The sequence below is a fragment of the Schistocerca serialis genome, chromosome 5 (genome assembly GCF_023864345.2).
Source record: "Schistocerca serialis cubense isolate TAMUIC-IGC-003099 chromosome 5, iqSchSeri2.2, whole genome shotgun sequence".
Classification (NCBI taxonomy): domain Eukaryota; kingdom Metazoa; phylum Arthropoda; class Insecta; order Orthoptera; family Acrididae; genus Schistocerca; species Schistocerca serialis.
The window spans coordinates 345628397-345655896 of record NC_064642.1 but is presented as its reverse complement, the minus strand read 5'-3'; the positions used below and the strand labels follow the sequence as shown (position 1 = coordinate 345655896).

The 27500-nt window shown below is 42.4% G+C and overlaps 1 protein-coding gene and 1 non-coding gene across 2 annotated transcripts in view; one reads left to right on the top strand and one right to left on the bottom strand.

Annotated features, from left to right (window-relative positions):
* LOC126481308 (tyrosine-protein phosphatase non-receptor type 23-like) overlaps nucleotides 1-27500 on the top strand; it is a 169966-nt gene that overhangs the window by 55082 nt on the left and 87384 nt on the right. Inside the window, exon 2 of the mRNA XM_050104964.1 lies at nucleotides 5395-5597. Within this exon, the coding sequence (XP_049960921.1) occupies nucleotides 5395-5597 (203 nt within the window). The remainder of the gene's footprint in view (nucleotides 1-5394; nucleotides 5598-27500) is intronic.
* Trnas-cga (transfer RNA serine (anticodon CGA)) lies at nucleotides 8185-8261 on the bottom strand. Its single transcript has one exon. It is a non-coding gene; the product is annotated as a tRNA-Ser (tRNA).

Below are 27500 nucleotides of genomic sequence, written 5' to 3'. Positions count from 1 at the left end.
TTCCTACTTCTCCTGCTGCTCGTATCATATCCACTGTTACTTCATCCCAACCTGGTGCCTTGCCCCCTTTCATCCTCTTTATGGCTTCTTCCACTTCATTCCAAGTTAGATAATCAATTTCCCCACTATTATAATCGTCTGCTGCCTTAGGCTCTCCATCGCTGTTAGTTACCCGCTTGACGGCATTCAACAGATCTTCAAAGTACTCCTTCCAAATCTTTTTGAGCTCATGCATTTCCTCCACAACTCTTCCATTATTATCCATGATCCTCAGGCACTCGCTTCTGTCGTTCCTCTTATTTCTTACCATGGTGTAAAGTACTTTTTTTTCCCTTCACTGTCCTCTTCTAACATTCTTGTCCATTTTTCCATCCACTTCTTCTTCTCCGCCCTTACTATGGTCTGTGCCACTTTCTTGCTTCCCTTATATCTTACCCTAGCTTCCTCTGTTCGGGTCTGGAACCATTCTCTGAAGGCTTTGTTCTTTCGAAGTACTGCCTCTTTACATATGTTGTTCCACCATGGGGTTTCCGTCCTTCTCCTCTTTGTGCTAGTTCTTCTGCACACAGTCTCAGCTGCCTCAACTAGAGCCCTCTTAAAATCTCCCCATTCTTCTTCCACTGTTCTCTGATCTTCCTTTGGCAGCTTCTTCCTGATCAGTGTCTGGTACTGGGTCCTCCGTTCATCCTCTTTCAGCATCCATGTCTTCAACCTTTTCTCCTGTATGTCTGTTGCCCTCCTATCTTTTTTCTCTCTCAGGGTGGCTACCAACAGCCGATGGTCACTGTCTAAGGCCTCAGATGGAAAGACCTTAACATCTGTGAGGCTGCTCATCATCTGCCTATCCATTAGTACATAGTCTACTACTGAAGTTTTGGACCAGTCTCCACTGTACCAAGTTATTTTGTGGCTACTTCTCTTCTTGTACCAGGAATTTGCGATCGCCAGCCCATTCCTCTTGCAGAATTCCAGCAACAATTTTCCTTCTCTATTTCGGTTCTCCCAGCCCTCTGGTCCCATTATCTCCTCGAATCCTTTCCTGTCTGTGCCAGCATGTGCATTGAGGTCCCCTATTATAATCTGATTACCTCCATTTAGCTGCTTTTGCATGTCATCTTCAAATTCCTCCTTCTCCTTTTTTGTACACCCCACCTGTGGGGCATATGCTTGGATGATTTCAATGCTTTTTCCTTTCACTCGTACTCTGCCTTTTATCATTCGATCATTGATACCTTCCACCTCCTCCTGCAGACCCTCTCTGACCACTATTGCCACTCCATTTCTTCCCCTCTCATTCCCTATCCAGTACAGTTTACATCCTTTACTTAGTGGTTTTTCACCAACTCCTCTCCACCTAGTCTCAGCAAGTCCCAAGATGTCCAATTTCCTCCTTTCCATCATTTCTACAATTTCTTCTAACTTCCCAGTTAGAGTCCTTACGTTTAAGGTGCCCAGTCGTAAACCATCTCGTAATCCTTTTCCATTGCTTGGTCGGTTTCCTTTAAATCCGTTCCGTGATCCGAGGCATGTTCCCTTTTTGAAAGCAGTTGATTTATCCACTACTGGCTTGCTAGGCCTATCGCAGCTTCACCAGAGCCCCGTTAGCTGTCACGTTTCAGGGTTCCCATAGGGCCTTCCCAGCTACCGTAGCGGTCCTGGGGCACACGAAGTCCCCACTGTACATCGCCCCTATAGGCAGTCCCCTACTTTGTGCCGTTGCCCATCTCCCACGACTTGGACGAGGGGTTGGACTTATGGGAGACCTGTATGCTAAGTCATTGCAGAATTATCTGGAGGCCGTATCTGCCAGAGTGGTGAGATGTGTAACATTACAACTATTTTGCAGCACGTCTGAGTAAACTAGTTGCACTGTCATAGATGTTACAAAAAGACCATTGAAGCAGAAAGTGCAGAGTAGGCCAAAATGCTGTTATGTGAGATGCAGTAACTTACTGGTTGATGTCCACATAGCAGGCTGAGTTAGGGGCCAGCAACTCATAATGTCTATATAATACAGAGACAAGGCCACTGCAGCATCAGCAGGGCGGTCATTACATCTCCAAGCTATGGGCCTCTTTTGGTGTTGATGTTGAAAGCTCCAAACCTATGTAAATACCCATCATTTTTAGCAAAATGCCAGTTTGGCAGTGTCATCTATGAGGGGAGGTCTATGCTGAGTGAAGGGACGACTTTGATCTGCTAACAGTCACCATGAGACTTGCCCTCCACCAACAACAGGATTACTGCTGGTGCTCAGTTCACCACCAAGGACTTAATGCCTCTAGCTGTTGGGGCACCGCTGGTCTCACTTCAGCTACAGCCAGACCGTGTCCTGGAGGGCAGCTGTTAGAGTTATAGCTGTGCAGCCATTTTACATCTATGCCTGGGTGGGCATACTGACGCTGTGCGTCTCTGCTTGCATGGGTGGACACCACTGGTGAGGGCTGTATTCTGCTACAAGAATTATGGTGGGTCTCACGGTGCATTCTGCCCTGAGTTGCAAAGCCTTGCCCTGATGGTACAAGTGCACCCACAGACTACAATTCCTGCCCAACCACTGGTGTCAACAGTTGCTGGCTGTCTGGTGCATCAGCATTGCTGCATTCACTGCTGTTGGCACAAGTACGGGGAGCACATAGCTGCTGCAGAGTCTCACTACAAGTGTTGTACTTTATTTTGTAATAAAAATGTGTGACTAATGATGCCATTTCCTTGAGCAACCATTAATCAACATCCTGACAACAACCCTTTGCCTCAACTCATCTCTGCCATCATAGAGGTCACCCACCATGGGCGTCTACATTTGTGTGTCCAGTGTTCATTCAGTCATTTTGCTGCTGTTTCCATGTAAATCCTGCACAGAGTGAGGTGATATGGTAGTGCAGATTCTGAATTCACAACCCAGAGGTAGCAGTTTTCAAAATCCCTATTTGGCAATCTGTTTTTAAGTTTTTCATTGTGTTTATGCATTGTTTCAAGCAAATACTGGGTTGAGCTCATGAACAGGATCATTACCAATCCCTTCTTCCCTTGTGTATCAGTTGTTGCAGTTTCCAATTATAGATTTATTGATGTTGGAAGTACTACAACTGTAAGCTTCATGGCTTTATAAATCCCAGGTTGATTGACAATATCTGAACAAAAACAAGAGAGCATGAAAACTTTTATTTTGTTGGTTATAATTAACAGTGATGTAGTTGGAGCTGTCAGAATTTTGTTTTATAAGTCTCTTATGCAGTTCAAACTTGAAAAATATATCGCAGTTGCCTGTATTGATATTTAGTCCAGATAGCTACTGAAACTTCTTTAATGTGTTAATTAATGAATATAAATATAACTCAGTGGATTTGTTGGTAATTTTTAATGAATATGAAGAGAAAGATGATGATTTTTACTATTGACAAATCAGCTCTTACAGTTTCTTAACAGTAGCATACAAATGTTCTGTGAAATTCATTATTGTTTCTGACAGTGAGGAAGAAGGCACAGCAGTTAAGATGAACTTTGTTAACCTGTTGCTTTAAAGCTGTGATTTCTCTAAACTACATCAGGTGCTTGCTGTTGATTTAGTGCTCTGTCACTTTCCTGAATCTTTCATTCTGTAGCAAGTGTGTGCATTATTGTGGAATGCGGTCAGAGTGAAACTGAGTATAGAACTGGAGCCCTCACCCGTGGGCACTTTCTCTACCAATCAACTCTCATTGGTCACTGATTGCCAAAAGCAAGGATTCAGGTACCAGTCTGGCACACAGTTATAATCCACCAATACAATAAAAAGCATAAAACTTGTAAAGTGTAAAATCCCTGCATTCAGATGATCCTGATGGACTTTGCTGCAGTGAGCACTTACATGTTGTATGGTGTGTTCCACACCACATGCAGGCAAACAGGGTGCCCATTGAGGAAATAAAGACCATGTGCACAAGAATACCACATAGTGAGGAGATCATGGATTATCAAATATGACTGTATCAGATCCTGTTTTTACAGAATTAACTGATACCATACACTTTTTAAGGTAGTAATATTAGATTCAGAAGCATCCAAGTTTGAATCTTGATCTGCCTACGCTGTATCAGTCTTCTTGGTTTCTGTGTATTATACTACACAAATGTTAATTCTCTTCTTAAGTAAAACTCTTCTGTTTCGAATCTCAATTCACAGTTGATGGAATACAATTCCCTCTCTGTGTCACAATTCTGTACGCATATCACCATATGATGTATGAAAGGGGGCAAGAATATCTTGTATCACTGCTAGTAATTTGCTTTTCTGATACACTCACAAATGGAGTAAGTGAGAAATGACTGTCTCTACGCTGCTGTATGAGCCCTAATTTCTCTTATTTTGTTTTTAGGGTTCTTATGTGAGATGTATGTTGGTAGCAGTAGAGTTGCTCTGCAGTGTGTTGCAAATACGTTTCTCTAAACCCTTCAATAGTGTTCCACAAAAAGACCTGGTGGGAATCCCAAACACTTAAGCAGTGCTCAAGGGTGGGTAGTAAAAGTGCTCTGTACGCAGTCTCCTTTATAGGTGAGCCAAAATTTCCTAGAATTTTCCGAATAAACTGACCACTTGCCTTCTCTACATCCATTTCAAGATATTTAATCTACATCTACATCTACATGACTACTCTGCAATTCACATTTAAGTGCTTGGCAGAGGGTTCATCGAACCACAATCATACTATCTGTCTACCATTCCACTCCCGAACAGCGCGCGGGAAAAACAAACACTTAAACCTTTCTGTTCGAGCTCTGATTTATCTTATTTTATTTTGATGATCATTCCTACCTATGTAGGTTGGGCTCAACAAAATATTTTCGCATTCGGAAGAGAAAGTTGGTGACTGAAATTTCGTAAATAGATCTCACGTATCATATCTGCTACACTCTCTCCCCTATTACGTGATAATACAAAATGAGCTGCCCTTTTTTGCACCCTTTCGATGTCCTCCGTCAATCCCACCTGGTAAGGATCCCACAGCAATATTCTAACAGAGGACGAACGAGTGTAGTGTAAGCTGTCTCTTTAGTGGACTTGTTGCATCTTCTAAGTGTCCTGCCAATGAAATGCAACCTTTGGCTCGCCTTCCCCACAATATTATCTATGTGGTCTTTCCAATTGAAGTTGTTCGTAATTTTAACATCCAGGTACTGTGTCAACGTGACTGTGTCAAACAGCAAATCCCTAATGGTGCATTCAAACATTAAAGGATTGTTTTTCCTTCTCATTTGCACGAACTTAGATGGTGCAGTTTGCAAACCTGAATTTTCTGATGCACATGCTTTGAAAGTTGTGTACAACAGTATAGAATTGCATGTTGCACTGTGTTGAGCTAACATTGACTCATTTCGGTAATTGAGTAACGTGACTGAATTTGCCTTGTTGCAGTACATCAGAGATTTCTATCATGAAGATCCAGAATCATACTCCAATGAAATACACACATTGGAAGGGCTGCGAGCTGCAGCTGTGTGTGCTGTGAAGGATTTCTCTGGTGTTTCAACACTGACACGATATTACTGTCAGCTTCATTTCTTGCAGAGTAAATTTCCAATGTTCAAAGATGGTGCAGCAGCAGTCTCTTTCACATGGTAAGTCTAGATTTTGGCTGTATTATGTTTCATCTTTTCTCAGCAAACAGTTTTATCAAAAATACTCTTACTGACTAAATGGATCGAAGTTTAATATAGTCTTTCTGCACAAGTGATAAGTCATGGGATGGTGATACGCACATACACAGATGGTGTACAAGGTATGAAAGTGCAGAGCATTGGCGGAGCTGTCATTTGTACTCACATGATCCATGTGAAAAGGTTTCCAATGTGATTATGGCAGAATGACAGACTTTGAATGTTGAGTGGCAGTTGACACAAGATGCATGCAACATTCCAATTTGGAAGTCATTAGGGAGTTCAATATTCTGAGACCCACAGTGTCAAGAGTGAGCTGACAATACCAAATTTCAGGCATTGTCTGTCACCATGGGCAACACAATGGCTGACAGTCTTCACTTAATAACCGAGAGCAGTGGCATTTGCATAGAGCTGTCAGTGCCAACAGACGAGTGACACTGTGTGAAATAGCCACAGAAATCAATGTGCAACATATGACAAATGTATCTGTTAGGGCACTTGGCAAAATTTGGCATTGGTGGTATATAGCAGCAGACACCCAATGCTAGTGCCTATGTTAACAGCATGACATCAGCTGCAGCACCTCTTCTGGGCTTGTGACCATATCGGTTGGACCCTAGACGACTGGAAAATTGCAGTGTGGTCGATGAGTCCCAATTTCAGTTGGTAAGATTTAACGGTACAGTTTGAGTGTGGTGCAGATTTCACAAAACCTTGGAACCAAGTTGTCAACAACGTACTGTGCAAGCTGGTGGTGGCTTCGTAATGGTGTGGACTGTGTTTGCATGGAATTGACTGGGTCCTCTGGTCCAGTTTAACCTCTTGGAGACCATTTGCAGCCACACACAGACCTCGTGTTCCCAAACAGTGATGGAATTTTTATGGATGACAGTGCAGCATGTCACCAGGCAGCAACTGTTTGTGATTGGTTCGAAAATTTTTCTGGACAGTTCAATTGAATGATTTGGCCACCCAGTCTGCTGAAGATGAATCCTTTTGAACATTTATGAGAAGTCAGTTTGTGCATGAAATCCTGCACCAGCAACACTTTTGCAGTTATGGACGGCTACAGAAGCAGCATGGCTGAATATTTCTGCTGGGGACTTCCAACAATTTGTTGAGTGCATGCCATGTCAAGTTGCTGCACTGTGCCAGGAAAAAGGAGGTCTGACACAATATTAGGAGGTTTTCCATGACTTTGGTCACCTCAGTGTAGTTGTTTTCCATTTTCTGGTTGAATTTTTGTTAGCCTACTCATAACTATCTGTAGAACTCTTCTGTGTGCTTACAATTCTGATTTTAATTATTCTTGTTGCAATAGATAATTAGTAACAGACAACAGGTCATTTTCTGTTTGCAGACTTTGGTGTGCCTTTTGTAATCAAGGATTTAAAAACTTTTGGAAAGAAGTGCATCTCAGAGTTGAAAATTCTGCTACAGTGTGCATTAGATGATGTGGCCAGATAGCTTAGAACTGGAAATAAATCGAGTTTTGTATACAGGCATTGTTGTTAAAAATGTTTGCTACATCATGCATTAGATAATGGGCCAGATAACCTAGAATTGGAAATAAATCAAGTTTTTGCATGCAGGAACTGTTTCAGCTGAGGTGCGGATGAAAAAAAAAAGAAAAAAAACTAAATACAGGGGACATAGCAGACTGATGGCAGATGTACATACGAATCAATAACAGAAAAGTGCTGCCAAAAATGAGCTACATAGTAAAGAAATGGTAATTTTAAGTGGAAGAATTAGCAATTTAGTGATGCAGCTAACAGTTGTCAGAGTACTGATTTGTACTTAAATAAATTGATTGAGTTTGAGACCTATCATCTCACTACAAAAGAAGACACAGGGAAAGAAATGTAAAAACTGTGAGATTATCAGTGATATAAAAAAGTGGGAATGTAAATAATTTAGAGGTTGGCAGTGGGTAGCTAGTGGCGCAGAGGGAGGCAGCTGATTAGCTGGCTGGGAATGCAGGAGGGAGAGTTGGTATGTGTATGGGCTAGGCATGTGATACGTAGGTACCAGAGCAGTGGGTTGTGATATATGACGAAGGTGATGTGGAGGTGTGAACTGGGAGGGGTGACAGAAAAGAGGAAGGTGAAACTATTGGATAAAGAATCTGAGGGCAGTGGGTTAACAGTGATTGAGGCCAGGAGGGTTATTGGAGTTAAGGATGTGTTGCAAGGCTAATTCCCATCTGCATAATTCAAAAAAGCTGGAGGAAGGGATCTAGGTGGTAAGTGTTTGGAAGCAGGCACGGACATCAAGCATGTTGTGTTCATCTGCACATTGTGCCACTGGGTGATCAACATTGTTCTTGGCCACAGTTTGGCGATGGCTGTCCACCCTGGTGGACAGCTGGTTGGTGGTCATACCGAAACAAGAAGCTGTGCAGTGATTGCAACAGAGGTGGTGTATGACATGATTGCTTTCTCAGAAGTCCCTATCTCTGATGGGATAGGATAATCCAGTGACAGGACTGGAGTAGGAAGTTCTGGGTGGGTAGACTGAACAGGTTTTCCTGGCAGACTAAAACTGCGTGCTGGACCGAGATTTGAACTCGGGACCTTTGCCTTTCGCGGGCAAATGCTCTACCAACTGAGCTACCCAAGCACAACTCGCGTCCCATCCTCACAGCTTTAATTCTGTCAGTACTTCGTCTCCTAGTTTAGGGTTTTTGGGAGGCTAGAAAGATTTCCTCTAGATGACCTCTAAAAAGGTTGGCATAAGAGAGTGCCATGTGGATACCCATGGCTGTGCTGTGGCTTTGTTTTTATACCTTCTCCTCAAAGGATACATTTGAGGCTGTAGTTGGTAAGGTGTATAAGGAATGAGGTAGTGAGTGGGTCTGGAGTATGAAGGACATTGAGAGCAGTAATGTTCAGAAGTGGCAATGCCAAGTGCATGAGGGATGTTGATGTATTCAGTGTGGCATATAATTGCTGAGTAGGATCCAGAGGGTAAATGGATGGATTTGGTGGAGATTTGGTGAGTGTAGTGGTTAGTGTCTTTGGTGTAAGAGGCTAAACTTTGGACAGTTGGTTGAAGGTGTTTGTCAACAAGAGCAGAAATTCTTTCAGTGGGAGCACAGAAACCAGCTATAATGGAACATCCAGGATTGTTGGGTTTATGGAGTAAATAGAAGGTGTGTGAGTGTGGTGCCACTGGTGCTACAAGGGAGAGTGACTCAGGGGTAGGTTCTTGGATAGACCTAAGAATTTCAATAGGGATTGGAGGTCATGTTGGACTTCAGGGGTGGGTTACTGTGGCAGGGCTTGTAGGTGGAAAAGTGTTGGGGAATCCTTCTGTCAGGTAGTCTCTGTGATTCACCGCAACAGTGGTGGAGACTTTGTCTGTGGGTAGGGTGATTAGGTCAAGAGAAGTTTTGAAGTTGTGAATTGCTGTCCTTTCTTCTGTTGAGAGATTAGTAATGTTAGGAAGAGACCTGAGGAAGTGTGCATGGTGAGCAGTTTTATTGAGAGGAAAAACAGATTTCAAAACTTTTTTTGCATTTTCCATTTTGATTGTCTTTCATATGACATATGCTACTGCCGCTTTGGTTAGACAGACTCAGCGTGGGTCAGCTTAATACCAGATGTTTAATGTAGTAACCACACTCATTCCATGTGAACATTGACCCATGAAAGTACTGCTGGCTAGGGATGCAATGTTGAGTATCACTGATGGAGGGATACCCAGTGAAGCACCCACCAACAGGAGGACTGGGGAGCATTCACATCGAGCGTGCTGAATGGGTTGCTGAGAGTGTGTCAGTATTGAGAATGCTCTCTTGCCTGCCAGCGTGGTCCTTGACCAGATGTGTCCACTAGGTCCTTCCTTTGGGGGCGCAATACTCTCAGTTTAACTGCAGCTGTGTCCTGTTGCCATAGTGAATTAGAGTTTAGTATACCCCTTAGGCATAGGCATTTGGAGAAATAAAACCCCCTCTGGCAACCGGAAACAATCGTTTCATTTTTTCATTTGAAGGTTTTTCCTAGAACCACCAGACACCCTGCTACCCCCTCATTTTCCCATCCTGACCGAGTCCAGCATGTACAGAGCGGAGTCAGCTGAAGTGGTATTAGCTCACCATTCGGTCAAGCTGACATTTTTACTTTGTGGATTGCTTAATTTGATGGATACCGTCTGGCAGAGCTTGTTAGCCTGGTAGTTACCATGTAACCTGACCAGTGATAAAAAAATCCAATGTCCTGTTTTGCACTTGGAAGCGCATATTGTGTGCTCGCCACGTGTCAATGCATGCGGAGTGTACCATCAATGTGTTAGGCAATAGGTGGCCCTTCTGCTATGTGGACGCGCTCTTCGGGATTGCACCACGCTGTTGGCACAGTCATTGCATCACTGCGGGTGCAGTCGGGTGCATGCCATTGACCACGCCATGCCATATTGTCATGCCGCTGAGGGTTCATACCACTTTGTCACCACACATAGAAGCTAACACTGCAGCTGCCGCTTCCCTTGTCATCGCAATGCCCGATGCCACTGTATCGCTCGTCCGTTGATATCACCACCTTCGATGTTGCCTCCAGTGACACAGGATGTTAATATAAATATTGTAGCAAAGCATCCTTCACCGCCTGCACAGCGAGCATCTGCCATGGGAACTTGTTGCTGCTTAATCTAGTGCAGGCTACTGTTGAGACCCTTCTTTTGTAACGCTATTGTTCTTCAGATATCTTGGCCCTAATATTGTAACTAGGCCTGATACTCATTTGCGTACTTTGCCAGAGCAGCCAGAAATAGCTTCTGCAGCTGCTGCTTCTAATATGAGGTAGATAATCTCACATTGTTACAGATGCAGGTTAATCAAATGGCAGTTGACAGATCAGAGTTACAGAGGCAGCTTGATGAAGCTTTTCGTGAGCCCTGCTGTAAAACCCAGCAGGCGTCAATACAGGTTGCTGGAGGCTCTTCCAAACCCACTGCAATGGATCCTATCATGTATATGCCTAATGTTGCCAGTATTCTCCCTGTAGATAATTTTTTGTGTTCATTTTCTGGAAAACCAGGTGAAAATGTCACTATGTTCCTCCAAAATGCCTGTGATTAGGCAAATGTGTTCCTGGCCTGAAAGTTTTCTTTTAAATGTAACAAAATTAAAACTTTATGGCGATGCATGTACATATGTGGAGTCAGTCAATGCTTTGCATGACACAGTCACTTTTGAAGTGTTGGCGAAGGTGTTAGCAGAGCACTACTCTGACAAATGGGTGGCAGTTATTACTAAGATTGCTTATTGACACTCCTATAGAAGAATGAAGAAGATTTGATTGCATCAGAACTGTTTCATACCTCATTTAGGCCTTACAGAAGAATCAAACATGTAATGATGTGCTAATCGAGGCAGGTGAAGCCAGAGCAATTGATGTATTTATATGGGGAATCAACCCTCAGATCAGGAGTAGGTCGAAGGAGCCTCCCCCATCTCTCCACATTAGCTAGTTCAATTAGTGTTAATACTCGAAGAAGCAGGATGGTTTGCTTTGACCCCTGTGTGCAGTAATGAATTGTGCCTCATTTTTGTTGGTGATACCAATTTCCAGCAGTGTGGAAAGTCAAACTGCACTGTTGTCACACTCCTTGTTGCACAAAATGCCACATGATTGGGCATCTGAGTGACAAATGTCCACAACACAAGAGACATTTTCCATAGAGGGCTTCTCTGCAAAATGGTAGAAAAAATGTGGGGCCTCAGTGGAACAGTACACAATTTGGGAAAAATGTGAGTAGGAGGTCTTGCCACCCACACTGACCCCCAGCCAGATCTATGTATCCAGTCAAGAAGGGAAGGATTGATGAAGTGGCAAATTTAGTACGTGTTGGTAAGTTCAGAGGAAAGATCGTCCATATGTTAGTAGATCCCGGAGCTCAAAATAGTGTTATGTTTGTGCCCCAATGTGACAAGCATGCACTCAAGCTATCATGGTATAAGGTAAGTGGCTTAGGTGAGGACATAATATCAGCTGGAACTTGTAATGTCAATCTGCAAATCAATGGAAAAAACATGCAGACAAGATTTCTATACCATTTTAGGGATTGATTTCCAGCACCATTTTCAGGCAGTGATAGATTATAAGATGCGAACTGTTCAATTCAGTGAGGCAATCCACTGTTTTGTCAGTAACCACGTGCCTCAGTCGTGAGGAACTTATGGTTATGAGGTCTCTTCCACAAGCTCCAATAGAACCAAGTACACAGGCACTGTAAACTACAGCCCCTGTCAGAATCAGTGGAGGTATAGGAAAAGTTCTCTGGATTGATGTGAAAACTCAAATACCACTGAGACTGCACTTTCTGGTCGATCTGCTCAGCTACAATGATGTTGATGACCAGTTGCAAATCCATGTTAAGAGAAGCACAAGTAAACCAGAAGTTTTTGGAAAGAAGTTTAGAGTACCAGTTTGTGTTGACAGTTTCAGTCAAGAAGATATCAAGATTCCATGGGGAATGATACTGGCAAGTGGAGAAGAGCTCACAGAAACAGAATTTCAATATGAAGAACAGTTTAAGCAAAGTAAGAGGAAGAATTTTCCAGTGAGAAAGATACATGCAATTAGGAATAAATTCCAAAAGAAGTTGGTACATTTGCCTGAGTCAGGTCAGAATCTTTTGTACTCATTTCTGAAGGAATATGAATGGCTATTTGAGGAACAGCAGTATTTGCCAGCAACTAACTTCATACAGGACAAAATTTTCGTGAGAGGTGCTAGACTGATTGTTCAGAAAACATGTAGATTACCATATTATTTACAGACTGTTTTTGAAGAAACTATTCAGCAGCAGCTGGCTGCAGGGATAATTTAACCCTCTGCAAGCGCATGGTCATCACCTGTAGTCATGGTCCCAAAAAAAATCAATTAATGGAGGGAAATCCTATCATTGTGTGTCAATATGAGAGCGGTAAACAAAGTCAGTAGCCCTGATACTTACCCCTACCCTGTACCAGAAAAACATTGGACCGATTAGGGAACTGTAATTATTTTACCACCCTTGACATATGCTCTGGCTATGACAAAATTCTTATTGCACCGCAAGATCAACCCAAAACAGCTTTTGTGCTTGCTATTGGATTATATGAGGGATTGAATGTGTCATCTAAGGTGCAAAATGCACACCTAAGTTTGAAGATAGTGTTCATTTGCTAAGTCACAGGTCTAGTACTTGGAACATATTATTACTTCAGATGGAGTTAAGTCAGACCCTAGGTTGACAGAAGTTGTAGATAATTTTACGGTACGTACAAATGTTAAGGAGCTGCAATCATGTGTCGGACTAGCAAATTATTATTGCTGTTGTATGGAGGATTATGCTATGATAGCCAAGTCATTGATGAAATTGTTAAAGAAGGGTGCTGAATTTGAGTGGACAGAGGAGTGTGACAAAGCTTTGAGAAAAATGGAGGACAATAATGCATTCACCTTTGTTAATACACCCAGGTTATGAAAAACTATTTATTCTTTGCATGGGGCATCTGATTACACTGTGGGTGGAGTTCTTTCTCAGGAATACAGTGATGATGAAGCGCCTGAATGCAGCTAAGATTAATTGTATGTATGCATCTCATCCAGAGTATGTCACTGAAGATGATATTCTATATCACGAGACCCCTTGGGTAACAGTGTGGTGGTAATACCTAAAGAAGAAAGCCGCATGTTACGGCACAGTGGTTGGTTGGTTGGTTTGGGGGATTCAAGGGACCAGACTGCGATGGTCATCGGTCCCACGGCACAGTGGTAAGATCTTATGGGACCAAACTGCTGAGGTCATCAGTCTGCAGCACAATGTTATAATGGTTTGCAGACCTGCCATGATGGGTGAAGCACTGCAAATGCTAGGATAACCTGTAACTTTTTGTGGAAAGGCAGACAAATAGATGTACAGAAATATGTTCAAAATTGTTTACCTTTTGCACAAAGAGAGCCCCCTCCAAGGAACAAAATCCCTTTTCAGGCCCTCACAGAAGCTACAAAACCATTTCAAACCATTGCATTAGATACTGTTGACCTCTTTCCACAAAGCACACAAAATAATAAGTGCATATTCTCTGTTCTTGATAACTTTTCTCGGTACTTAATTCCAGCACAATCATGGATATGGTCGCTGAAGTCGTTGGTTGTGCCCTTGTCAGTCGCTTGGTTCTCCTGTTTGGAAGTGCCAATGCTATATTAACTGACCAAGGTTCCAACTTCATGTCTGCACTATTTGGACAAGTATGTAAACTGTTAAGGATCAAGAAACGACACACAGCACCCTTTCATCCACTGGCTACCAGCTGCCTCAAATGCGTCCATAAGATGATCTTTCAAATGCTGTCCTATTACATGGGAAAAACTCACACAGACTGGGATAGATATGCCACTTATGTCACTTCAGCGTATAACAGCTGTATGCACAAATCAACTGGGTATACACCCTATGAGGCAGTCTATGGAATGTCCATGAACTCTCAGTTTGAACTCAATAAAATCCCTTCTCAAATATGTAGCTGTCTTTACGGACGTGTCTAAGCGGGGGGATGCTGTTGGTTGCTCTTGTCATTTCCCCAGATTGTGTCCTCAAGGTCTGACTGCCTCAAGAATTTACTGTCCTCGATGCAGACTTATATGCAATACTGTGGGCACTGGAGCAGATGAGACATTCTGCTAGTGCTAAATTTTTTGTCTGTTCTGATTCTCTGAGTGCTCCTCACTATCGCCAACATTTGTACCCAGCAGATAAAGTAATCCAGGGTTCCCTCCTCCAGCTACAAAGACTGGGGAGGAGGTTTCATTCTGCTGGGTACCAGGGCACATGGTTATTACGGGGAATGAAAGGGTGGATCTAGCAGCCAAGGAGACATGTTATGATCCTCAGTTATTTCAGTTGCCACCCCTCTACATGCTATCACTTCACTGTTGAGGTACAAAGTCATACGTCGATGGGAAGATGAGTGGTTGGAAGTGACTGACAACAAGCTCCATGTAGTAAAGCCCACAACTCAGCCGTTGCATACGTCCTTCCAGCCACATTGACAGGACAAGATCCTTCCTACTCATCTTTTCTTAGGCCACAATCCTATGATGTATGGCTTCTTATTTCTACAAGAGGACCTTCCAATGTGTGGTGCTTGTCGTGTGCAGATCATTGTGCGCCACATTTTATTGGACTGTATTTTATTTTTAGATCAGTGGGGCATAGTGGGTTTGCTGATGGATCTGCCTCCTATTTTCAGTAATGTTCAAATGAATGTGGTTCAAGTTTTAGAGTTTTGTGATTTGTTCAACAAAATTTTGTCCAAGATTTTAGGGAGATGGTTTTAATGTGTTTTCAGGGTGATTGGCTCCCCCTCCCCCCTCCGCGCGCGCGCACACACACACACACACACACACACACACACACACACACACACACACACACACACACAAATGGCTTGCAAAAAAAAAAAATTATTGTGAAGGTTGGGCCAAAGTGGAAGGAACTCTTTGTATCTTTATGGGATGTCAAACAGGTGCTTATTACCAACCAGGAACCATTACGAAGCATTTTGGATGCTGTGTATCCGCAACGCACCAAGTGAGCTTGGTTCAACATGAATTGTTTTGTGCTGAAAACAATATTTGGCACCCCCAACTAACAGATGCTGGTCATTGGAATAAAACTCTTCGACAAATCATTTCTTTTACTGGCCAGAATTGTTAAAACCTTGCATGCCAGTATGTGCAGCTCATACACTCTCCTGTTTACTACCAGCCAAATTCGTAATGTAGCTACTTAACTAATACAACAATGTGACAAACTGAGGAATTCAAGACAGGAAGAATTTGTCACTGTGCAGCAGGAGCTCTCAAACCTAACTGCCACCCATGAAGCAACTAAAGCACTACAAATTCTGTTGCATAACACCCAAACAACCCAATTACATGCAACTACATTGCATGCTATTCGTTGGCTAGGTTTACAATGAAATCTTACCCCTAACTCATCACACAATGAACTGTTCTTGCAAATATTTATTCTCCTTTCGCTTATTGTCACCAGTGCAATTGGTTTAACCTGTATGAAAATCAACTCTGCAGTATTATTATTCTGTTGCCAAAGTGTACTTATCAGGACTGGTAGATGTTTTACAGGCACTATCATCTCTTATCTGTCACTTGTGTAATTGTGAATTTGAATGTTACGCTCTAGTCTCTTTTCTGGTTGCCTGGCCAGCCAGTCCAAAATACATCCTCTGGCAAACCAACAATGTCCTGCTCATTAGTAAAGGTGTCACACATGTGGTGATACTTTTGAGTAAACACTTTTCTGTCTTGTACCGACACCAGTTAAACCTGTTTTTTATGTAATGACTTAATACTGGGGTAAGGGACTGTGAAGATGCACTATTCCTAGAATAGACTAAGACTCCTCCTTGCCCTTGTACTGTCCCTGCAATATATGAACCTTGATTCGTCCCTGTCGGAAACATTTTGTTGTACTCTGTGCCACAAACTATCTCAATAGTTTTGATCAGTCTACACTTGTGCCTCATACCTACTGGGTCATCATAGCTACCAGTGGATTATAGTTTAACATTTCTTCTTGTGACATACTTATGCCCACTGTTAAGCTTTCTGCTCATTTAACCTAGTCCTACAATGCTAGTCTTAAACCTTTTTATGTTATACCTCCATGATGTACAGACTGTGTTATCATACCCGGACAGTTGGCTGGTGTTACCCTACAATTCTAAGACTCAACTTTTAGATTTGTTTAACAAATTATTAGCAAAAGAACATGAATGAATCACTCTTGAGTGCACAATTGTCTATGTAATTGAATGGAACATCAAAGATTACATGCACCCAGTGCTATGACTGCCCCTTTAACTCTAGTACTTGTTTTCCTTGTTGTATGGATTTTGTGTACCTGTGGCTGTTGTGAATGTTTTAAGCCCCTATCTCAAACAATACCCAAGTAGCAGCCATTGGGCAAATATTGTGGTTAATACCTAGGCACACTGTTGGCATAGCCCTCCCTTATGATAAGATAAAGAGATTAGTGATTTGTGCCATTACATTGATGTTCCTTTTGAATGGTCAAGTTCTGTGTCTTGGCATTGGTCATGCAGAGTCATTATAGTGGATAATTGTGTATAAAAGAGTTTTGTATTTGAAAATTAAAAGCCCTGCATATCAGGCAGAAGGGTTATTTTGCAATTTTTATTAAGAAACATAGATGATTAAACTTTTTTTCTTAAACCACTTGTGTAGATTGCCTAATTGTCCTCATTTGTTAAACAAAGTCCATTCCATGGCATTTGTGTTAATAATAACTGTGCTACTGTCACTTTTTAAATAGCTCAACACCCTGACTTTTTAAATGGCCCCAAACGCTGAATTCTTCCGAGGGCCCTTCAGTGGTCCAAGCCCTTCCTTGAGGTTTACAGTCACCTGTAATCTGTGAGGCCTACTCACTGAGCCTGGCAGTCACCTATGCAACACCAGATCTGTTGGTTTCGATCACATCCCTACTGCCAAGAGCCGCTCAGCCACTGTCCAGCTGACCACCTCGACCTTGCCCTAACCCTCGCATCATCCACTGGCTTTGATAGCAGTTGTCCCGGACTGCCCTCACACTGATGGCATGGCAACAGCAAGCCTACATCAAGACCCTACCGACAATGTCATTTCTCTGTATTTTGCTTAATTTTGTTTAATTTTCTAACAAGTTGTCTGTGGTCATTCTACACATGACGTTCACAAATGTCAAAACCAAACAAATTTAAACAATTATATGATTTATAAACCATGCCCCTCTTAAATAATTTGCTGTAATTCAACGCCCCCCTCCTCCCCCCAATATTTCTAAGGCCCCATATTACCGTAAACGTCGGCAGAACTTTCTGAAGGAGAAATTTAAATTTGCATCCAATTTTATAATTTGTAACTCATTTTTAAAATCCATAAAACAGCTCTCATAGAAGGGAGATGAAATGTGCATGGTGAGAAGTTTTATTGAGAGGAGGAATGGGTTTTCGAAATATTTTTTGAATTTTCCATTTTAATTGTGTTTCATACAACATACTTTACTGGCCCTTTGGTAAGACAGTAGTCGAGCCTGGATTGGCAAAGTAGCAGATGTTTTTTGTAAAACCCCTGCTCAGTGCTCGTGAACATTGTCTCGTGATAGTATAGGTCGTGGAGGATATAGTTGCTGATGCGCTGTGACCAGTTTTCATACAAAGCAAGTTCGTTCATTTGTTCAGAAGGGGAGGACAGTTGCCAATGACAGAATCGACCTGCATGCCCTGCAATGTTTCTCAAATGATTTTTAGAAGCTATTCAGTAACAAAATTTCGTTTTTGCTTTACTTATAGCTTCATATGTCCATTTCATTATGATGTGCCCACCATTTCATTAATGGTCATAGTTACTGTGATATTTATGTGAAAGTGAGACACTGCACAAAATTTGAAAAAGTTTGCAATTGAAAACTGGGGTCACTATGATTTTGCATTTGTTGCCTATTATCTAATATATTGCTGCTTATGAAATTTAGTTGACATATTGAATTTTTCTTTAGACTGTGGTGGACATATCTATCTGTCACCAGTCTTGAGAAAATTGATCTGACGTAGCATACTCATTTGTGATCACACTGTGCCAGCGATAAAGCTAGAGTGAAATATCCACAACATTCCTTATATTTCATAAATGGTTTGAGACATGGAAATGAGATTTTGGCAAATGGTAGCACACAAAGAGGAGAGTATTTTGCTGTTTAATTATTATGCAAAACTTCATTATCCACCATCTTATTCCACTACCTACAGACTTTTCCATTGAAAGAAAATAGTTTTTAAGGGTCATTGATAACTTGCGAAACAAGAAATGTTATGGGTTTGGGAACAACATAAGCGAAGTCATTACACATATATTTTGTACCAAGGATGCACTTTTTTGTAAGATGCTGATCTTACTATTCCTCAGTTCCTCACTTAATAAACCACTGTTTCAGAATTCTCTTGCAGTTGCATCTGCACAACATGTTAGTGAGGTGAAACTGTGTAAACTACACTGAGTTTTGGCAAAAGAATTAAATTTTAACATAGAGGAGAAATTGGTAGGCTCTACTCAAAATTCCGCACTCATGACACTTCTCTGAAACTTACAAATGGTTGAGAAACCTGGTGAAATAATTTTTTGCATTTTCATTGGAATTATTTTTAGGTACTAACCAAAGAAGAGGTCACAGATCATTTTGAATGGTCACCATGCAAGGGAGGGAATGAAAGGTCCCGGTTAATATTTACAAAAAATGTGAGCATAGGTTTCAGTTTTGGCCCCCACCCCCAGTGCTCAGCATTTCCCCTACAGCGTCTGCCCGCAGCTCCCACAACTACCACTCTCCACATGCATGCCCTGCCATTTATGAATCTACTGGCCATGGTATTCTGCTTGCACTATACCGCTGACTAGGTACCTATGTTGAGTATCACTGTTGGAAGGATGCCCATTGGAGCATCCGCTGCCCACCAATAGAAGGACTGGGGGGGGGGGGGGGCAGGCGGCAGTGGCAGCAGAGGAAGGGCAGTCATATTGGGCACACCATACAGGTTGATGAGAATGCATCAGTATTGAGAACACTCTTTTGTCTGCCAACTTGGTCTGCAACTGGACATGTCCACTAGATCCTCCCATTGAGGGTGCAAAGCCTCTCATTTTAACTACAGCAGCCTCCTGTTGCTGTAGTGAGTTAGAATTTAGTGTACCCCTTAGGCATAGGCTTTTGGAGAAATAAAACCCCTTCTGGTGACTAGAAACAGTCTTTTGTTTTGTAAAGGTTTTCTCCTAACACCACTGGATGCCTCTCTTCCCACTCATCTTCCCATCCTGACCAAGTCCAGCTCATAAAGAAAGATAGTGAGGCCAAGTTGGAGATAAAGAATTCCTGGAAGATGACCTGGGGGTTGTTAGGTGGGATGGGGGGTAGGGTCAAATTGGTATGAACTGGGAAAGGCAAGATTCAATGTTGGGAATAGATTTGATTCAGGTGGTGTGATTGATAGCAAAGAATTGTTTTCATTGTATGGTTTGGAAGAAGGAGAGTAAATCTTCGAAAAGCTCAACATGATTAACTAGAGTGTAGGGCTGAGGGTAGACGTTTGGATAGAGATGAAACTTTTGTAGTATTGCTGTTTATAATGGAAATGTTAACAACAGTGTTATGGGCCTGTATGTGCTCCAAATTTCATGGAGTGTTGGGCGGGATTTTTATAGAATGTGACAAATTGAAAATGTCAGCTAGGCTGGGTCTGGGTGCTATGAGGGGATGGTGAGGGGGTTCACTGTGGGTAGTATATGTGTTGACGGGTAGTTGTGCTCCAAGGTGGGAGTAGGATGTCAACAGGTTTGAGAATTTATAAATGTGATGTCTGGAATGCTCTTCAAGGTGTTGGAGGTCAAGGTTTTCAATTTTGGAGACATGGCATATCTAACTAGGATTGCAGAGTAACAATAGCATTCACAACCGCAAAGCATATCCTGACCTTATCATCCTTCCTGCAGACGGTCACTATTATTGTGATGAATCACAGTGACTACACAACAGAAGGCTTCCATCAATTGCTCTGCTACAGTGATCCCATCATAGAAGTCCATTGTATTTCCAATCTAATGAAATCATTAGACATGTCCCAGAATCTTTCCCCTGAGACCATCTTGCTCTACACCCTAACACCGCACATACTCACCTTCTACATGCTCCTCAAAATTCACAAACCCAATACTGCTGGATGCATAGTAGCTGGTTATTGTGCTACCACTGAAAGAATTTCCTCTCTTATTGACCAACACATCCAACCAATTGCCTGAAGCCTGTGCTATCACATCAAAGATGCTAACCATTTGGCGGAGATGCTGAGTCACAGATAGGTACAACAAAGAGACTCTCACAACTAAATCTTTCAGCCATTGGCCTTCGTCAACAATCAACAATAGATACACATATGTGTGTGTGTGTGTGTGTGTGTGCCCACACACACACACACACACACACACACACACACACACACACACACACAAGTGCGACGTGTGCATGCGCGCCCACCCACACACCCACACACCCTCCCACACACCCACCCATCCACCCACCCACCCATACACACACACACACACACACACACACACACACACACACATGCAAATGCAGCTTTCACACACAACTTGTTACATTCCATCCTGGATTTTCCATTGTTTGATACTAACCATTTACTTCACCAATTCTCCACCATCCCCTCCACTTTACTTCCTGGATCCTACTCATCACTTTTGATGCCTCTCCATTGGCTTTGCCACTATTGAGTACTTCCTCTCCCAAAATCCTTAAGCCTCCAAACCCTCTATCTCATTCCTAATACATGTTACTAACTGTATTCTCTCATACATTTACTTCTCCTTTGAGGGGAAGGTATACTCATATAAACAAATCCATGGCACAGCCATTGGCAGCTGCTTGGCACCCTCCTATGCCAAACCTTTTGTGGGACAGCTAGAGAAAACCTTTGTAACCTCCCAAAAACTGAAACCCCTTGTCTGGTTCAGATTCATTAATGATATCTTCATGATATGCACTCATGGCCAAGACACTCTATCGTCATTTCTCCACAACCTCAACAGCTTCTCACACATCTTCTTCACCTTGTGCTCCTCAGCCCAACATACCACTTTCCTGGATGTTCACCTCCACATCTCTCATGGCTTCATACACACTTCAGTCCATTTTAAGCCCTCTAACCACCAACAGTACTTGAGTTCTGACAGCTGTCACCCATTTCACACCAGAAAATCACTGCCATACAGTGTGGCACCAATGGACAGTGTAACAGGAGTGTTGAGAATTCCCTTGCCTGGTGTGGTGAAAGCCTCACAAGGGCTTACACAGATATTCATTATGCCACAAACCTAATACACAAACAGATTTTCCATGTCATATTCTCGCACATCCCTTATCATCCCACAACCCCCTAGAATCAGCTACAAAGGAGCCCCCCCCCCCTCCGCCCCTCTCATCACCAAATATTCCTCTGGACTGAAAAAATTGAACCATATCCTTCGTTAGAGCTTTGATTATCTATCATCATGCCTCAAAATGAGAGATGTCCTCCTCAACATCCTTTCCAACCCTCCTTAAAGTGGTATTCCATTACTCACACAACCTACACATCATCAGCATCGATCCCTATGCCAAACCCCCACCTAGTGGCATACATTAAGGATCATATCCCTGTGAAAGAACCAAGTGCAATACGTTTGCCCCCCCCCCCCCCCCTCCTCCCCCTCCCCCTGACCATCCTGATTTAGGTTTTCCATAATTTCTGTGAATCATTTCAGGCAAATGCTGGGATGGTTCCATTGAAAGGGCATGGCTGGTTTCCTTCCACATCCTTCCCTAATTCGAGCTTGTGCTCCATTTATAATGAACTCTTTGTCGACGGGATGTTAAACCCTAATCTCCTCTTCCTCCTTCTCCATCCACCCAGTATTTCCTACTCCAGGCCTGTCACTGGCTTATCCTGTCCCAAAAGAGGCAGGGCCACTTGTGGAAGCAGCCATGTCATTTATCAACTCTGCTGCAATCACTGCACAACTTTTTATTTCAGTATAACTAATCAGCTGCTCACCAGAATGAATGGCGACTGCCAAACTGTGCCTAAGAACAAAGTTGACCAACCAGTGCCACAATGTGCTGCTGAGCATAAGTTGATCACGTTCAATGGCAGCTTTGCAACCCAGGCCATCTGGATGCTTTCCTCCAGAACAAGCTTTTCTGAACTACATAGATGGGAATTAACCTTGCAACACTACCGAGTGAGGTGGCACAGTGGTTAGTACACTAGACTAGCATCCTGGAGGTTGACGGTTCAAACCCATGTCCAGCCATAGTGATTTAGGTTTTCCGTGATTTCCCAAAATTGCTTCAGGCAAATGCCGGGATGGTTCCTTTGAAAGGGCACAGCCAATTTTCTTCCCCATCCTTCCCTACTCCGATGGGACTGATGACCTCACTGTTTGGTCCCCTCCCCTGAATCAACCAACCAACCTTGCAACAAGTCCTGTGTTCCGGTAACACTTGAGGCCTCAGCCTCGTTTAACCCATCATCCCTACACCCTCTGTCCAAAGGTTTCATCTTCCTTGTCTTCTCCCAGTACACACCTTTACCTCACTTTCACCATGTGCTGCATCATACCGGCCCTGATATCCATGTATCACTTGCCTAGCCTGTACACTTGCCACCCACCCCTCCCACATTCCTAGCCAGCAAATGTGCTGCCTCCCTCTGAGCTGTGCTAGCTATCCATTCTCAACCCCCCTTCCAGCCTCCCACTTCTCTCTCCCTCTATCCACCCAACCCAGCACAATCCCTGCCCCACCCCAGTCCACCTGCCAGGATGCAGTCCAGCATTCTGTGTCCAGCCGGTACAGCACAGTGTAAGGGCACAGGTGTACGTGTGTGTGTGTGTGTGTGTGTGTGTGTGTGTGTGTGTGTTTTCTTTGTCTTTTATATTGATGACTCCAATGTATTCTGAAGCTTATAGGTGTATCAAGCAATTAAATTTCCATGAGCTTTCAGCAAAATATTCTGTGATCATCATTGATGTCCTCAGCTTTATACAGTTCTGCTGCTAACTGTGATGTCAGTTGAGCTCAGTTCACCTCCATACGAGGTAGTGTTACATTATCGTCAACCATTCCCATTAATACTTGTAGTAAGCAGGTCTGAAGCAGTGTGCCCAGCCACTAATTTTATTTATTATATTCTTATGCATTCTGATTTGATCACTTCTTATATCATACTGTTGTTGTTGTTGTGGTCTTCAGTCCTGAGACTGGTTTGATGCAGCTCTCCATGCTACTCTATCCTGTGCAAGCTTTTTCATCTCCCAGTACCTACTGCAACCTACATCCTTCTGAATCTGCTTAGTGTATTCATCTCTTGGTCTCCCTCTACGATTTGTACCCTCCACGCTGCCCTCCAATACTAAATTGGTGATCCCTTGATGCCTCAGAACATGTCCTACCAACCGATCCCTTCTTCTGGTCAAGTTGTGCCACAAACTTCTCTTCTCCCCAATCCTGTTCAATACTTCCTCATTAGTTATGTGATCTACCCATCTAATCTTCTGCATTCTTCTGTAGCACCACATTTCGAAAGCTTCTATTCTCTTCATATCCAAACTATTTATTGTCCATGTTTCACTTCTATACATGGCTACACTCCATACGAATACTTTCAGAAATGACTTCCTGACACTTAAATCAATGCTGGATGTTAACAAATTTCTCTTCTTCAGAAACGCTTTCCTTGCCATTGCTAGCCTACATTTTATATCCTCTCTACTTCGACCATCATCAGTTATTTTGCTCCCCAAATAGCAAAACTCCTTTACTACTTTAAGTGTCTCATTTCCTAATCTAATTCCCTCAGCATCACCCGACTTAATTAGACTACATTCCATTATCCTTGTTTTGCTTTTGTTGATGTTCATCTTATATCCTCCTTTCAAGACACTGTCCATTCCATTCAACTGCTCTTCCAAGTCTTTTGCTGTCTCTGACAGAATTACAATGTCATCGGTGAACCTCAAAGTTTTTATTTCTTCTCCATGAATTTTAATACCTACTCCGAATTTTTCTTTTGTTTCCTTTACTGCTTGCTCAATATACAGATTGAACAACATCGGGGAGAGGCTACAACCCTGTCTTACTCCCTTCCCAACCATTGCTTCCCTTTCATGTCCCTCGACTCTTATAACTGCTATCTGGTTTCTGTACAAATTGTAAATAGCCTTTCGCTCCCTGTATTTTACCCCTGCCACCTTTAGAATTAGAAAGAGAGTATTCCAGTCAACATTGTCAAAAGCTTTCTCTAAGTCTACAAATGCTAGAAACATAGGTTTGCCTTTCCTTAATCTTTCTTCTAAGATAAGTCGTAAGGTCAGTATTGCCTCACGTGTTCCAGTGTTTCTACGGAATCCAAACTGATCTTCCCCGAGGTTGGCTTCTACTAGTTTTTCCATTCGTCTGTAAAGAATTCGTGTTAGTATTTTGCAGCTGTGACTTATTAAGCTGATAGTTCGGTAATTTTCACATCTGTCAACACCTGCTTTCTTTGGGATTGGAATTATTATATTCTTCTTGAAGTCTGAGGGTATTTCGCCTGTTTCATACATCTTGCTCACCAGATGGTAGAGTTTTGTCAGGACTGGCTCTCCCACGGCCGTCAGTAGTTCCAATGGAATATTGTCTACTCCGGGGGCCTTGTCTCGACTCAGGTCTTTCAGTGGTCTGTCAAACTCTTCACGCAGTATCGTATCTCCCATTTCATCTTCATCTACATCCTCTTCCATTTCCATAATATTGTCCTCAAGTACATCGCCCTTGTATAGACCCTCTATATACTCCTTCCACCTTTCTGCTTTCCCTTCTTTGCTTAGAACTGGGTTTCCATCTGAGCTCTTGATATTCATACAAGTCGTTCTCTTATCTCCAAAGGTCTCTTTAATTTTCCTGTAGGCGGTATCTATCTTACCCCTAGTGAGATAGGCCTCTACATCCTTACATTTGTCCTCTAGCCATCCCTGCTTCGCCATTTTGCACTTCCTGTCGATCTCATTTTTGAGACGTTTGTATTCCTTTTTGCCTGTTTCACTTACTGCATTTTTATATTTTCTCCTTTCATCAATTAAATTCAATATTTCTTCTGTTACCCAAGGATTTCTACTAGCCCTCGTCTTTTTACCTACTTGATCCTCTGCTGCCTTCACTACTTCATCCCTCAAAGCTACCCATTCTTCTTCTACTGTATTTATTTCCCCCATTCCTGTCAATTGCTCCCTTATGCTCTCCCTGAATCTCTGTACAACCTCTGGTTCTTTTAGTTTATCCAGGTCCCATCTCCTTAAATTCCCACCTTTTTGCAGTTTCTTCAGTTTTAATCTACAGGTCATAACCAATAGATTGTGGTCAGAATCCACATCTGCCCCTGGAAATGTCTTACAATTTAAAACCTGGTTCCTAAATCTCTGTCTTACCATTATATAATCTATCTGATACCTTTTAGTATCTCCAGGGTTCTTCCATGTATACAACCTTCTTTCATGATTCTTAAACCAAGTGTTAGTTATGATTATGTTATGCTCTGTGCAAAATTCTACCAGGCGGCTTCCTCTTTCATTTCTGTCCCCCAATCCATATTCACCTACTATGTTTCCTTCTCTCCCTTTTCCTACACTCGAATTCCAATCACCCATGACTATTAAATTTTCGTCTCCCTTCACTATCTTAATAATTTCTTTTATTTCATCATACATTTCTTCAATTTCTTCGTCATCTGCAGAGCTAGTTGGCATATAAACTTGTACTACTGTAGTAGGTGTGGGCTTCGTATCTATCTTGGCCACAATAATGCGTTCACTATGCGGTTTGTAATAGCTTACCCGCATTCCTATTTTCCTATTCATTATTAAACCTACTCCTGCATTACCCCTATTTGATTTTGTGTTTATAACCCTGTAGTCACCTGACCAGAAGTCTTGTTCCTCCTGCCACCGAACTTCACTAATTCCCACTATATCTAACTTCAACCTATCCATTTCCCTTTTTAAATTTTCTAACCTACCTGCCCGATTAAGGGATCTGACATTCCACGCTCCGATCCGTAGAACGCCAGTTATCTTTCTCCTGATAACGACATCCTCTTGAGTAGTCCCCGGCCAGAGATCCGAATGGAGGACTATTTTACCTCCGGAATATTTTACCCAAGAGGACGCCATCATCATGTAATCATACAGTAAAGCTGCATGCCCTCGGGAAAAATTACGGCTGTAGTTTCCCCTTGCTTTCAGCCGTTCGCAGTACCAGCACAGCAAGGCCGTTTTGGTTATTGTTACAAGGCCAGATCAGTCAATCATCCAGACTGTTGCCCTTGCAACTACTGAAAAGGCTGCTGCCCCTCTTCAGGAACCACATGTTTGTCTGGCCTCTCAACAGATACCCCTCCGTTGTGGTTGCACCTACGGTACGGCTATCTGTATCGCTGAGGCACGCAAGCCTCCCCACCAACGGCAAGGTCCATGGTTCATGGGGGGTATATCATACTATCCGAGGAAAAAAATTATCGGTTTGATCACATAGCTATAATTGAAACAATTACATGCCCTTTTTCTTAAATATGTTATGTCACATCTGATGTATCTACATGGAGGAGACCACAACACCTCTCTTTTTTTATCTAGTGAGGATCAGTAGGGTGCATTGTTAGCCTGACATAATAGTGTCCACAGTCGGAAGGTATGGGTTTCTTAGTCCTGCTCCAGTCTTCACACATCTTGTGAGCTGTTGTATTTCTTCTGAATATATGGAGGATGAGACCATTAGCCATATGGCAGTTAGTTACCAAATGACAACTGCTGTGGACTACTCATAAAAATTTAACTACCTGATAATTGAAGCTTGTGAACATTTTATTAATTCATATTACTGTGAGACTTTTACAAATTTTGGACAATCATTTGGACATTGCAAACTTGTAACCTTAGAAGAAAAATATAGAAAAGATAGAAAGAAAAAAGATAGCAATTAATGTCCCATAAACAAAGATATCATTAAAGAAAGAGTACAGACTATGATTGGGAGGGAAATTGACTGTGTCCTTTCAGAGAAACCATTCTGGCACTAGCCTTAAGTGATTTAGTGAACTCACAGAAAACCTAAATATGGATGGCCTGGCAGGGATTTGAAATGCGGTCCTCCCGAATGTGAATCCAGTGTCATACCACTACCCTACGTCATTCATAATATACAGAAGAG